General features: G+C 40.3%; 1 protein-coding gene across 1 annotated transcript in view; it reads right to left on the reverse strand.

Annotated features, from left to right (window-relative positions):
* LOC130182781 (FRAS1-related extracellular matrix protein 2-like) overlaps window positions 1-15269 on the reverse strand; it is a 60545-nt gene that overhangs the window by 33263 nt on the left and 12013 nt on the right. Inside the window, exon 3 of the mRNA XM_056397924.1 lies at window positions 5458-5604. Coding sequence (XP_056253899.1) covers window positions 5458-5604 — 147 coding nt within the window. The remainder of the gene's footprint in view (window positions 1-5457; window positions 5605-15269) is intronic.

A 15269-nucleotide genomic window follows, 5' to 3' on the forward strand; every position in this document is an offset into this window, starting at 1 on the left:
TTCTCCACCCCTGACACATTTCTGTATTTAATCTATTTGCACGTACACTCTCTACTTTTACCGGGAATTTTTTCTTTTTTTTACCTTTCATTACATTTTATATATTTTTAGATTTTTTCTTTTAAGTAATCAATTTTCTTTTCATTTACAGGTCTGGTTTTGCTGTGATCTTTAATCTTTGTCATTTTTCTCCCATTCTCCTATTAGCAAACACACTCACACACACACACACACACACACACACACACACACACACACACAAACACACAGGTGTTTCTAATCGTAAAGGCTCAACTTCACCATATTAGCTTTGAAATGAAACATTGAGTTTGAGCTTTAAGGGTGTTTGAGAGAGTTCATATTCTCACTGGTTCAACTTTGTAGAGCTTAATTACTTAGTCAATCAACTGAAAATTGATTGGCAACAATTTTCATAATCTATTAATTTATGTTGCTGGTTCCTGCTTTGTGCAAATGTGAGGACTTACTTCCTCTCTGTTCCTTATGTCACCGTATTTTCAACATGTTTGGATTTTAAACTGCTGTCAACTGAATTATGTCACCTTGGGCTCTGGGAAATTGTGATGGCATTTTTTCACTCTCAGACAATTTTTTGAACAATGCAGCGGAAAGATAACAATAGCGGTAAGTTTTTAGCTGTCCATATGAGTTAACTGACCGATGTTTGTGATTGTTCCACTATTTTCTGCATGTAGGAAAATTGGTGATAGCGTTTGTAAACAGGGGGGTCGCGGTTTTCCACACTGTTCATTTGTGCGTATAAAAGAGTTGAATGTAAGCTGAAAGCTGAAAGTTGACATTTTTACCTCACACTTGCTGTTTCATTTCAAAACCCAATGTGATGGAAAAATGTGTCTTTGCTTTCATACTCTCCGACTGCCCTGTATTGTCAACCTCATCAGTGTTTTCAGCTTTTTACAGAAGTGATAAAAGTAAACATTTTTTCGAAAAATTGTGAGGTGATTTTTGAGACTTTTTAGACTTTGGGGCTTTGATTCCGTAAAAAAAAACAACAACAAAAAACAACTAATAAACATAAAACATCCTATCTCGATGTGTGTTTCAATGGGTGTGTCCTTGGCTTGTAAGTCACAATCACAAAGGCAATGACATCAAGCGAGTCATATTACAATTTAAGTACTATCTGCAGTACGTGTCCGCTTTAATAGCTAAATGACAATCACTGATATCAAGGCTTAAATGAGGCGACTCATGTAGAGGCCAGTCGAGGACACCCATCAAACACACTACAGAACTGTCCACTGTGGAAAGGAGAGATCTCTGAAAAATCATTAAGGCTTAAGCCGAACACATGAAAGCTGAATTAGCAAAGAGGAACTTAAGTGAAGCCTCAGCAACATTGACTCTTAATGAGATATTTGCTTGACAACAACACAAACTACAGCTTTTCAAACTCAAGTGACAGCAAAAATCAATCAAAGGCACCAGTACTGAAGGGAGTATTGGATTGAATTGAATTACATTGTATGGTGTTCCCGCTATTTTGTCCATTTCGAGTGTGTTGCCACTCTATTATTGGTTCATTGGCTCCATTCCTCTGTTCACCAGCCCAGCAAATTGAAATCTATGAACGTTATTAGACTTTGATCAGTTTCTGTTTTTCATTCTGAGTTGCCCTAAACTGGACCATATTTCATCATCTGTTCCTGAAGGGATCCACACTGGGCCTAAAGACACAGAAATGCATAGAAATGCGTACATGCAAAAGCATACGCACACAATCTATTTGAGCAATGAGAGAAAATAGTGTCGTCCGAGTGACTTAGATTTGTTGATACGGAGTAAGGTTAAGGTTACAAATAAATATTTCTTATCCATAACCACTTAATCTCTTTTCTCTCAACTCTCAACTCAACACGTTGGAGTGACGTCGGCCTAGACAACTTTCACATCGATGCTTTCTAGCACCATGTTGACATACCATGTTAGATGTTCATTCAAAAAGCAGGCTTGATTGTGAATGTGTGTGTGTATGTGTGTGTGCCGTCAGAGATAACCAGGTGCACACGCACTGACTGTGCAAAGAGATGAGAGTCAGAACGCAGGCTTTCATGTGTGCCCAAGAGATACACTCCAAAACCTTCCTGAGAGGAATCACACACACAAACACACGTGCACACACACACGCACGCACACACACACACACACACACACACACACAGACACATACATTTAGACAAGTCTTAAAGCTCACATAAACTGCTGCACTGCGATGCTAACACCTGACCAAGCGATTAACAGGGATCAGAAGGACGTTGAGAGGTGGGAGAGAGTAAAAGCTGCTTACAGCTGCTGCTTCTCGCAGAGCGTACGAGCTGAAGCATGATAAAGTCAGAGCTAAGAGGGGCGTTCAGGGACAGGGAAATCAGCAGCATCGTCATCCTTTCATCCTGCACAAACACTCATGCTGTGTCTCGATTTGCGTAGCCTATTTCCACACTTACACCTGCCGGTTTGAGTCCATAAATGTGTTCACACGCTACAGCAACATGCAGTGCACTATAAGTACGCGGATGGTGAACTCAAAATGGCCAACAAGTTGAGTGTAAACTGCTGGACACTTCTTGCCCTTAACAGTCGCCATCTTGGCTGTGCAGTGGAAGAAGAAGTCGTTGGTGCATTTCGCATGTAATATAGGTCACACACGGAAAAGCAAACAGTATTTTTAAGCTACGTGTGCAAAGAAGCTGGCAGAAATTCTGTGAGTGCACTAATGCAGTGGTTCCCAGGGGTCTTTTGGGGGGGTGGGGGGTGGGGGGGTGATTTATTTTCACTATAATTTCATCCATAAGTAACACAATAACAGAATCTAGCTATGACTATTTTGGTCACGGGTTTCAAACACCTTCCTTGATGTGAAAAAACTTTGAGAACCACTGCACTAATGAAGCAAACTAACACACAGCATCAGGCGTAAGTACAAAAACATGCTCCAGTGTTTCAACACCAAATCACCTATATCTGCTGGTCAAAAAGCTCATTAAAAACTGCAGCATTGATGTTACAGGCTGGATTTGAGATGTGATGAACACAGAACCAGCAGTGTGTTCTCTGCGTTTTGTACACTCACGAGTGTTGCAACCAGCATTATGATCATTTTATTTCTTTAAGTCTGCTGAAGATTCACTTACTGTCAGACTCTGGTGTTACTGTTAACTGCTGTGACAAGACTTTTTACAGCCTAATATGGCTAAAACTTTACCTCTAAGGAAGGTGGACATCTACCTTAGATTGTGATAAACTTAATTTTAAGAGCCAAACAGGTCTAATTTGGAATGAAATGTAACAGCCGCTTTTTTTCTTCTCACTCGTATTTCACAAAGCCAAGAGTACACTATGTCACTTAATGTGAAATTGTGAGAGTGCAGCTTTGTATTTTTTCTGATCTTAATGTCATCTCAGTCTCTTGCCTTTTATTCTGCAGTTTAGGGCGCTGACGCATCAAACCCACCTACATAAAGCAACTTGACAAAGAGAGACTGACATATTGGCTCACTTTGCCTCCCGCCTACTGTCTAAAGTTACATTATACACTGCAAGGACCATACTCTAAGCAGCTAGCCAACCTTTTTCAAAGCCATTGTGATTCTGATTAAATAGTCCTGTGAAACGTAACAAATACGAAATGAGAATATATATGGTATAAAAGTTACACTTTCCACCAAGAAGTTTTCCTTTGTACTTAAGTTGTCAGCTTGTGCATAGAAAGTAAAAGGAGGTGAAAAAAAAAACTGCACTAAAAGGATCAATTCCCCCAGAAGAGCAGCCAGTCAGACTTTGAAGCCAGTTCAATGTGCTCAGTTGGTCAAATGTGCACTTAAAAGCGCCAACAGTGCTGGACACACTGTGAAAACTACAGGCTTGTTGGCCATACACCACTGAATGGTTTACTGTCAGCTTGGGTGTATTAGAGCCCTAGATAACAAGTCGAACAGATATAAACAGACCAACATTCATTCAGCTTTTTTTCATTTAGAGACAAAGAGTCAATGGGATCATTTTCAAGCTAATGATAGTGACGTTGTTTTAGCAATGATTTGATCTAACCTCAGTTACGTCACTATTATTTATGCTCTTCTCTCTTTGTGGATTTTGTGGTATCCGCGGTTCAATGCAATGTATTTTTATTGCCTTTTGACATGCACTTGTTTTGATTCCTATTTCATGTCCTCTCGGTGACATGCTGAGAAATCACTTGCCCATGTGGGAATCAAGGAAAATAGCATGTTGCTTCACAGGCAATCTTGCAGCAGAAAAAAAAGAAAAAAAGAAATTCTTTTCTTGACATTGTTTTCCTGTATGTGGTGGTAAATAAAGACTTACATCTCTGCAACTGCCCTCACAGCCATCTCATATAGTCTTCTCAAATTCATAACAAAAATTCATTTTGTAAACTCCAAAATGACTTGAGGCCAAACAAAATTACTTTGACTTTGAGGATAAATCTGGTTATACCGAGTGCAGGAAATGTTGCAATTGCTTTTTGTTTTCAGCTGTGGTGTGTATATGTATTGGGGAGCAGCAGACCAGGCGATTGTGATGTATACATAAGACTCTGCAGTGAAGAAAATGACAATACTGGGTACACTATCAACCATCATGCAAGCAAAAACTGTGAAAAATAAGGTTGGGGTTTTGTGTTATGTCCTGAATTCCATTGCATTTTGAAAGTAATGTCTCTGCACTTTTTCCATTAATGCTAGTTCAACACAGAAAAAGAGCTATGAAAAACCTAATATTAACAGTAGCGTAAAGTAATGAAAGTTTAAATGAATGCTACTGTGAGGCTGCAGCCACGCTATGTTTGTGAGGCTGTACTCAGGCACAGCGGTCGCTTGGAGCTAAATGCTATTTTTGCTCCTCTTTTTTATTTAAATGTGTAAAAATCACTGGGGGCATGCCCTCATTTTCAATGATGTCAAGAGTACACACAACAGAATAAATACACAAAAACACACAACAGCAGAACACATTAAAAACTGTTACATTCAAGAGTGGGATAATGTCAGTACGCTAACATAGCCTACTCATGCTAATATGCTTTTGCTAATATGACGTTTAGCAGGTAGAATGTTTACCATGTTCACCACTTTTGTTTAAAGCTGAGGCTGATGATGAATGTTGTTAGCTTTGCAAGTATCTGGTCCAAAACAAAATATGCTAATATGCTAATCCATCCAATAGACCTAGTACTTGTTACTCAAAATCAGTCACACTAGAGGAAAAGTCAGGGGCTCACCAGTGTATTGAAGATTCATTATCTGGGGACCATGAAAGCCTGTGATATTTTAATCTGGACCGAAGTGATGGCCCCACAAAACCATCCCCAGAACCACCCAGCTAGCATGGCTAAAAACACAACGCATGTCCTCTTGCATCAGAAAGGGAAGTGAGACAGAAAGACAAACCACTCACCAATGAAAGACGTCTCTCCGAGGTAGCCTCTCCGCTTAAGCACCACCTCCAGAAACTTGTCCTCCTCGTCCACCACATAGTACTCTTTCTCCAGAGAGATCCAGGCCCAGTCCAGCCGGAACTGCTGTCCCTTCAGCTTGTTACCACCTGGACAAAATATATAAGCACATAAAAGCATTCTGTTAATGGTTTATTCTTTATCTATCTGAACTATCTGCTTCTTAAATAACTCAAGTTTAAAAGTGTAAACATCTCTATTAGATCTCTATGGAAAAACTGCCGTGGAGGGTCTGTGCCCATTTCTTTTCCTGATTTAACCAGCAAATACTGCGTTAGGTTTTCAGCAAAAAAAACTGGAAAGGAAACTATGAGGGGGATTTCTGTGACCCAAGGGAGCAATTACTGTAAAACTGTAATGAAGAAAAAGTGTTTTAATTATTTCCAATGTGCAGTCCAAATGTTCACAACACATCTGCTGCAGAATATTTACAGATTCATTAAAAAAAAGACACCACACAATCTTGAACCGTCCTATATGTAATAGACGATCTTTTTCTGAGGTCTATAATGAAATTCACATTCTCCTACTGCATTTTTTTTTTCTTCTCGCTTCTGCAAAAATAGCACATCATCTTGAGGATCTGAGTATGCCAGCCAATCAGTGCTATAAAGGAAGGGGTTTGCAGAGTAAATGGTTGTGTTAGCGCTAGGCTAATAGTACTCAATAGCTGCCACTTCAACAAGCGGACAGAAAGGATGCTATTTGTAAGGATGCTTTGTGTGTCTAATTTACCCACCTACTGCCGGGGTACAGGAGAGAGTTCTGCAATAATGAATAGAAATAGTGAGAAAACATTGTAAAACTGGAATAAAAGAAGTGGAGGAGGGTTTTTTTTTTCTGCTTTTGTGTTGTGATGAACAATGCTTTGCTGTGCATGGCATTCCGGTGAGTGCTGAACTAGACGTCTGAGAGTGTGTGTTTTACTTGCAGAGGGAAACGCAGGGGCGAAGGACTGTTTGTGCAAGCGTTATGTGTTGGCTGTCAAGAAGGAAATCTCATAGAATCCTATTCAAGATGATTTCAAAGATGTTTGTTCTTTCAAGTCATTTATGCCTCTTAAAGGCTGAAGCAGTACGGCAGTTAAAAGCACCAACAGCATGGCACTTCACCCCCGTCAAATGATCTCATGGAGATCACAAATGGCAGCAGGACAGTTTTGTATTTCAAACCTCCTTGTGCAAAAAAAGTGGGTGCTACGGTGTGACTACTCCTGCATTCTCACACTCTGATAACAGGTAAAAATAAGAATATTTCCCTCATATATATCCTGATTAATAAATAAATAATAAATAGTATCATAAAGAGTGGAAATGACACCCTCCAACTCCACATCAAAGTGCAGATACAGGTCCAGCTCTGTTAGAAAGAAGCTCTAAACATGGTCTACAGACGTGGTGCTAAAACACAGCAGGGGTGAAAAGTTCAGCACTTTCCGGCTTATCACACATAGCAACAAAAACGCCGAGGTGAGGAGACAGCTAATACAATCAGAGCCCAAGTATCCTCCAAAAAGTCTTTAGGCCAAGTTCAGCCTTCACTTCGGAGTTGCAAATATAAAAATGCACACTTACACCCACGCAAACACACACACACACACACACACACACACACACACACACACAAACCCAGTTCTTCCTTTTCAACTTCGCTGCAACCTTGACTTTCAGCCCAGCTCCCTGAAAGTAAATGCAGCATAAGCTGCCTGAAGTCTTACAGTGTGCGTGTGTCTGTGTTTGTGTGCATGTTTGTGAGTGTGTACCAGTCCTACTGTGTGACCTCCCACTGGAGGTGAGGAACTGCACACAGACAATAGGGATCTGAATCGGTGGGCTTCAGACTGCCTCATTCCTCCAGCCTTTCGAAGGATAAAAGACTTCTCGTGTGCTGACCATTCAAAAAAAAAAAACTGCTTTGAAATCATCCTCAATAGAGCTAAATTCACTTTACACCTTCTTTCAAAGGCTTTTCTAACAACAACTCACCACAAGGGTTTTTTTTTTTTTTTTTTACCAATTAGGGATCACAGTTTCTGTACAACAAATTTCGAGGATCTGGGCACTGAGAAATCTACAGAGAAAAACTCTGATACTACGGTTTTGTTCTTCTTTATGGAAAAATCACAGGACAGCTGTCCAGTCAGATGAAACTACTTTTTAATCACAAAAGCATCTTACTTTAATGCACACTAAGAATGTTTACATGATGCTCATATTAAGTTTGTTACAGCTGCTGGTTTTTCATCATTCTCTCCTGAAGTTCAAGATATGTGAACGCTTTGCTGCACGTCATCATGAAAACCACCATATCTTGTTTGACACGCTGTGAGACAGTGTAGACTCAGCTCCTGACTCAGATAATGTCGGTCTGGTCAAATGTTAAAATTCGCTAAGGAAGATGGGCTTTGGCGAAACAGGTATCTTTATCATTATATTTTCTTGTGGCTCACAAAACTTTGGGATTTAACTCTCTTCGCCCCATTTTACATCACACTCCAAATGAACATTCCATTGTTTAAGCGCCACCAACATGTTTTTGTGTAATATTACTGAAGCAAATGGTGTTGTCTGAAAGCCTTGCTTGCAGTGATGAAGCAGTGAGAATTATATTAACCAACACTGCCTCAGTAGAGCTTTATGGTTTCTTTCATCTCACTGTTTTGGTTTTACGGCCCACATATTACAGTATGGCTCAGCCTTAATGCTGTCTTTTGCAGATTAACCCACTGTATTCTACCTGCCCAACACTAAACAGTGCATGGAAACGCTAAAAATCCAAATATCCGAAGTTAGTGAGACCTAACCAGAGCTACAGTGATTTTTAAACTACTTTTTAAGCAGGGCAGAGACGCAACTCTGATCGAATGCTAATGCTGCTGCTTGACTGCTGGGTGTAGATAGACGTCTGTTTACTCTGCTGTCCTTCAGCTTGTTTGGTCATGGGAAGTGTCACTCCTATTTTAAATAAAATGGCTTTTTCATACAAAGATGATCAGTCGAGCTTTCATCGCACACTAACCCACACCTCTCTTTTCTTGGAGACCCTCAACCCCTAAAACAAACCCATCATGAAAGTACAACCACTCAAAAGCACATCAAAACAAGTGTTACTGACCCTCAGCTAGGCCTGGGTATCTGCGGTGCTTCTGAACATGCTGCTAAGCTTCAGCCTAGATTCTCACACTTTGGGCTTAGGGAGAGGATCGAGTCTTTCAAGTCATAAAACTTGAGGCTATGTAAAGTCAAGAGATCTTAGTGTTAAAGTCAAAGTGGAGTTGAAAGTAATTTTTTTGAGTTTATTAAAGCAGAATCTGTTATCGAAATTCTTGATCTGATTCTGACTTGAGTCGAAAGTCTTGTGATTTGAGTGCACAGAGCTGTCACGCATGTTCTGTCTGAGTCAGCTTAAGAGCAAATGGAAAGTCAGAGTTTAGTGAAAAAGAAATTTTGAAAAAGGATAAAACAGCAAAACAAATATCTTAACATCAGCAGCATTTTTCCTATATATAATGATTCTCATACTGTGTAACAGCCAAGCAAGAACCAACTCAGGCTATTTCTCACAACAAAGCCTGAACCGCTGTGATTACACCAACCAACCAAACCAACATTACAACCACTTAACTTCCTTTCTTCAGTTCTGCTGATTGTAGTCTATGTCACTAAGAGTGTCCACTCAATGCTTTACACAATATGGTATAACCTATTTTATGCTGTATGCTGTATGTTACATGTCACTGAGCCATATAATTAACTTCCTTCTCGCGACAATAGACAAATCAGACTGAAATCATGACACAATAAATACATAAAAACAGTCTGCACAAAGCTGTCACATTAAATCTTCAGATCAAATCTCTGAAAGTGCTTTTCCAAACTCTTTTCACGTTAAAGGTCCCATATTGTATGAAGTGCGATTTCCATGTCTTTTTTTTTCATTATAAAGCAGGTCTAAGTTCCATATTAATACTGTGAAAGTATCAAAACGCTCAGTCCACAGAGAAATGCACACAGCCTGTATTCAGAAACTGTGTCTTAAAACAAGGCGTCAGGACTTCTGTAACTTTGTGATGTCACAACAAAGCAGTCATCACCCTGAGCCGTGCCCCAAGCCCCGCCCATCTGGACCCATCATCCAAACTTGCAGGGTTTGGTTTCTTTTAGTGTTTACCCTGTTCAACCCTGTTTTACTTCCTCCTCCTGAGAGAGGAGGAAGTAAAACCACATGGAGATGGTTTTTGGTTTTTAAAAATATATCTTCTTATGGATCAACACTTCAAATAAAATACTGTGAAAAATATGGGACTTTTAAAAAATGGCACTTAGATTGACATAGATTTTTATAATTCAAAGTTTAAAATTAGGCTTTTAGCTTCATGCTTTAAAAAAAAAAATCAGGGCTGTCTCATCCTGAGTTTCAGCTGTGTGTTTATGTGTGTGTGTGTGTGTGTGTGTGTGTGTGTGTGTGTGTGTGTGTGTGTGTGTGTATACATGTCTGAGATTTCACCCTCAAAATCAAAGGAAATTTTTTCACAGCAAGACGATGCGCTCTGCTGTTCAGTACATCTGCTGCTGGCAGTGTGGCCCTTCCCTCGCTGTTACGTCTCCATCTACCTTGAGAGCTCCTTTGTATACGATTCCAGAACTCCCAGTGCAATTGGCAACCAAACAGCTATATGCAACCAACAAACCCAAAGATCTTTTCTCTCAGCTTTGGAAAACCTTTGAGAAGCATTGGACCGGGACGTAATCGCTAAATCTGCTATCTATTCATTCAGTTGACAACATGTTCCTTTTCACGAGGTACGTGAAGCACTTTGACACTCTCCCTCTGCTAAAATAGACTAGCAGTAATATTTCAGTAGTAATAGGAGCCCACGCACCACCCAGCTGACAGGAGTGGCACTCTGAATAAATTTTGATGGCTGACAAAATACAAACATCTCACTCCCCCTCAGGATGTTTCAGTACCTTTTAGTTTATCCTGACAGATTTGCGGTCGTCACACTGGTGGGCATGGCATTTGGCAAAGAGTACGGTAAAGACTGTGAAGGGTCCTGCACTCAGCTGTTTCTTTAGACTACAAGGTGTGTGTATGTGTTGTGCTCACAGATATATCGGACTGAAAGCTGGTCATTTTACAGCCCTTTAGCCGTTTACTGCCCAAGGCGAGCAGCATGAGAGTGAATACCTCCTGAGGTGTCTTAGACATCAGTAGGCTGACCAGGGAAAGTACGTTTATTTAAAATGCTGCTCAACTCGAGGGCAAATTGACATTAATGTGCATGAGGTTTCTTTGTGGTTAATTCACCAGGATCAAATACATTTTGACTGTCTCCACTGACACTTTAACACGAGCGCAGGTAATTATTTCCACTCGTCAGTGCGTTTGATCAATCACTTCACACAACTTCACAACCAAATCCAAAATGCATGGATATCAGGGAGACTATATATATGCATTTGTATGCGTGTGTGTGTGTGTGCCTGTTGGCAACAAAGGAAGTGAAGTGTACATACAATTAACCACCGCCCCCGCACCCCCAACCCCACCACCACACAACCTGCCCTAAAGATATAAAAGTTGCATGCGCCAGGATAATGCATTGTTTCCTTCCTACGTTCAATAGCCATCAGGCATGGCTGCGGTGCAGAAACACCTCAAGCAACCTCGTACATGACACTATAAGAAACTGACATGTAGGGCAGAGATTCCTCCCTCCTTTGAAGTTCTTGTGATACACTTAATAACCTTGAGGTTTTTCACTGATGTCTACAAAAACATCCGTATATGACCCTGAGCGTAGCTAACGGGGAAAAGGCTTCGGGACAAAGAAATGGCAGCTTCCTTAAAAGGTGTATGTGTGTGTGTGTCTGCACTTGTAGCTACAGCTGCGCATGTGTGCGTACATACATCTCCATTTGTGTGTCTGTGTGCGTTTTGAGTGTCAGATGAATAATAACACCTAAAAGCATTTGTCGTCCCGCAGGATTTTTTTTTTTTTTGTGCTCATCACAGAGGCAGAACTGCTGTGCGCCTATCACTCCGGCTTCGGCACAAGTCTCCCCATGCCGTTAATATAATATTTAACAGAGGGATGGGTTACTGAAATCCCTGGTTTCTCCTTGCCACCTTTTCTTTTTGCTATGCTCTCATTTCCCTCCATTGTCTCCTGCAACTCTTCAGATGTTCATGTTTACTTCAGTGGCTTGCCATACTTTTAGATGTATGGTTTTTATTATTTTATAATAAAGCAGAGCTCGGAACAGCTCCCCAGCGCTATGTACTTTCATACTGCAATGTGAACAGAGAAGTGCAGAATCACATTTACACTGTGATGCTTATATGATTAACAGTAAATATAAATTAAAGGTCCATTAGAATCTATTAAAAATGAAATAGCAGGAAACAGACGGTTCATGACACATGTTAAGACAGTAAAAGAGAGAATATGAGGTGGAGCTGTCACTTTCATACCGTTTTATGTTGTTCAGAGAAAATCATGAGGAGGAAGGACAGGGGGAAAATTGGATGAAATAACTAACTTTTAAGATTTAAAAAAAAATGTAAATCATAACATTTCAGTGGCAAAATAAATGTTGCAAAGACTCATCTTTTTGTTTATTCGTCAGATTAGAGCGTGTTTGGTCATGTTTGTGTAGTGGATCAGTTGTCAAGCTTAGAGAAACACAGAATCACAGATGATTAGCATGATGAAAAAAATCCCTTCACATCTCTCAACAAGTCTCATGCTCTCATCTCGACGCTCTAATGAGATGCAGATCATCGCCGGGCGACATTCGCAACTGCAGAATGTGCCGTAATTCTACAACAGAGACATCCATCAGTGCCAGCGCTGACAGACAAACACGGCGGGAAGAGACAGCAGGACGAAACAGCAAGGGTGTGACAAGTAAAACCAAATTCTGATGCCTCAGACAAGAGGCGACGCTCAGCACAATAAACCGCAACATGCTTTGAGATTAAACTAAACCAGACGGGGAGGGCAACACGTTAAGACTGTACCTCGAGAGGAAAACAGGACACTGATAGGCGGCTAGACAGATAAAAATAACACCAAAGAAGAAAAAATATATAATGAACACGAGATGCTGAGCGGAGTAAAAGAATGGAAAACGAATAAAACGCATCCAGAAAGATCTAAGACTGACAGTGTGAGAAGGGTGAGGTGAAGGCGATAAAGATGGAAGCGTTGGGCCCTGGGAGAAGTGAATGACAGTAAATTCCTGAATGTAGACAGATAAAGAGAATCCTCTATCAAAGCCAGGAGACATGTTAGTGTGTGTGTGTCAGTCTGTGCCTCATGCTGATGTATTACCTTGCTACTCTGCCCTGATCAGCTGGACAGGTTAACACCAAAAAAAAGAAAAAAAAAGAAAGAAAAAGGGATTCACCTGCTCCATTTGTTGCCGTGGTGACAGCCAGTTTATATCTGTGTGTTTGGTTTTTGTAACTTGACTTTCAAAGAGAAGACGGCGAGATATATTGACTGGGAGAAGCAACAGGACAACTACTTTGGAAACAAATCTCTTGAATTCTTAATGTAACCCCTTGCCTTTAGTGTAAATTGTTTGAGTGTAGTTTGGTGTTTGTGATTACTGTATCTACTGGATTTATTTACTGCTGGCGGTGCAACAAATTGCAGCTCAGGGACAATAAAGATTACCTTGCGCCTAGAATTAAAGTTCCCATATTGTATAGTATATATACTATATACTGTGAGATTTCCATGTCTTCTTTGGTGAGGTCTAGGCTCTATATTAATACTGTTAAAGTATCAAAGCGCTCAGCCCAAAGAGAAACTCACACAGCCTGTATTGAGAAACTGAGCCTTAAAATCAGTCAGGACTTCTGGAACTTTGTGATGTCACAACAAGGCAGTCACCGCCCTCAGCCGTGCCGCAAGCCTCGCCCACCTGGACCCACCATCCAGCCTTGCAGGATTTGGTTTTTCTTGAGTGTTTACCGGAAATCTGCTATATTTTTATCCAATCACTCAGAAAACAGTCAGCCAATCAGAAGAGAGGCTCATGCCGGGAACACACTGGATGTGTGGCGTATGCGCCAGTGTGTTCCCGGCCTCAGAGCCTCTCTCTTGATTGGCTCACCAACCTGTTGTTACTAGAGCTCCAGAGAAAAGCCTGAGAGAGGAGATGTAAGACTACATTAAGATGGTTTTTGGTATTTAAAACCACAAATATATCTTCTTATGGATATAAAAAACTTCAAATAAAACACTGGAAAAGTGTAAAAGTGTATATATATATATATATATACATTTTTTTAAACACAAAAATCTAAGACTGAACTATTATTATCATTATCATGATTATTATTTACATTCCGTGTGTTTGCGGATGACTTCACATTTCTGAGCCAAGATATAATCAGACTCTGTGATTCATTCCATTATTGAGCTGAAGGGTTTAAAAGGTATTAGAGAAGCAGTTTAGAAGAAAAGGGCACCCCGGGGAGGTTATATCATCTCAAGTGTTGTCACTACTGTTATAGAAAAAAGGCTTTTTGACGAGAGGGGAAAAAGTCACTGTGGCGGCGCAGATTCATACCCAATCACACGTCATGCACAAACAAAATTGACGATAAAGAACCGGTGCCCTTCCAGTGCAGTCTGTGGTGATAATTAGTCTTCTAGCACTAACAAGGGGAAAAGCTGCAGACAGTATGTTGTTTTATTCAAGAGAAAGTTGTGACGGACTAAATGCACGTCATGTGTATTGCGAGCAGTGAAACATGGATGAAGTGGGGATAAGGAAACTGCAGGGGCTCTTTTAAGGGGATATATTGTAACTTCACATAAAGCAGTGGTATGTCAAGGCTGCTCATGGGCAGGGAGGGGTGAGGACGGGATGAAAGGAATCTGTTGTAACAATCAATGCCATTTGCAGTGGGACGAGAAACATAGAGAAAAAAAGAGATGGGATGAGAGGAAAGAGCGAGAGGAAACGCATCGGTCTTATTCAGCAGGTACTTCCCTCGGAAATGATCCGTCTGTGTGAGAACACATGAAATACTTTGTAACTAAATGAATGAAACTAGATGAAAATGACAAATCAATCATCATTGATTGTATTTTTAAGCATGTTTTCTCTTAACTTTGAGCTATCCATCACTTTGATTTCTGCCACTACCCAGTGGATGTGAATGAAATTCGAAAGCAACATCTCTTCCAAGACACAACGCAGCAGTCACTCTGAATAATCCAAAGATCTCACTGTCAACAGTTGCTGCTGTTTCATCCAAATAAAAGCAATCAAGAGCCAGGTCTGTCTTATCCACAGTACACTGCTTACAGACAAGTAATAAATTCCACTCAGATTCATTGTATTGTGTCAGTGGCAGAGATGTTGGAGACGGATGTCGCACAACCTGGACAAATAAAACCTATAACTATCTGCATGGCTGGATACCACTAGAGTTAAGCCATAAAATTTGTGCTTTTGTAACTTGGATGAAGCAACCTTTTTTACCTAGAACGGACACAGTTAATTAGCCAAGCCATTGAAAATAATTAGCAGCTATTGTGGTAATTGATGGATTCCAAATATTCTCTTTTGTTCCAGCTTCTCAAACATGAGGATTTTTCTGATTTTCTTTGTTTGTTCTCTTTGTTTATAGTCAACACAACAGCTCTGGTTTCTAACTGTTGGTCAGACAAAATATTTGAAGACATCTTGACTCATTGTGACATTTTGCGGACCAAATGATGAAGCAA

Source organism: Seriola aureovittata, chromosome 15, assembly GCF_021018895.1.
Source record: "Seriola aureovittata isolate HTS-2021-v1 ecotype China chromosome 15, ASM2101889v1, whole genome shotgun sequence".
NCBI classification, from domain to species: domain Eukaryota; kingdom Metazoa; phylum Chordata; class Actinopteri; order Carangiformes; family Carangidae; genus Seriola; species Seriola aureovittata.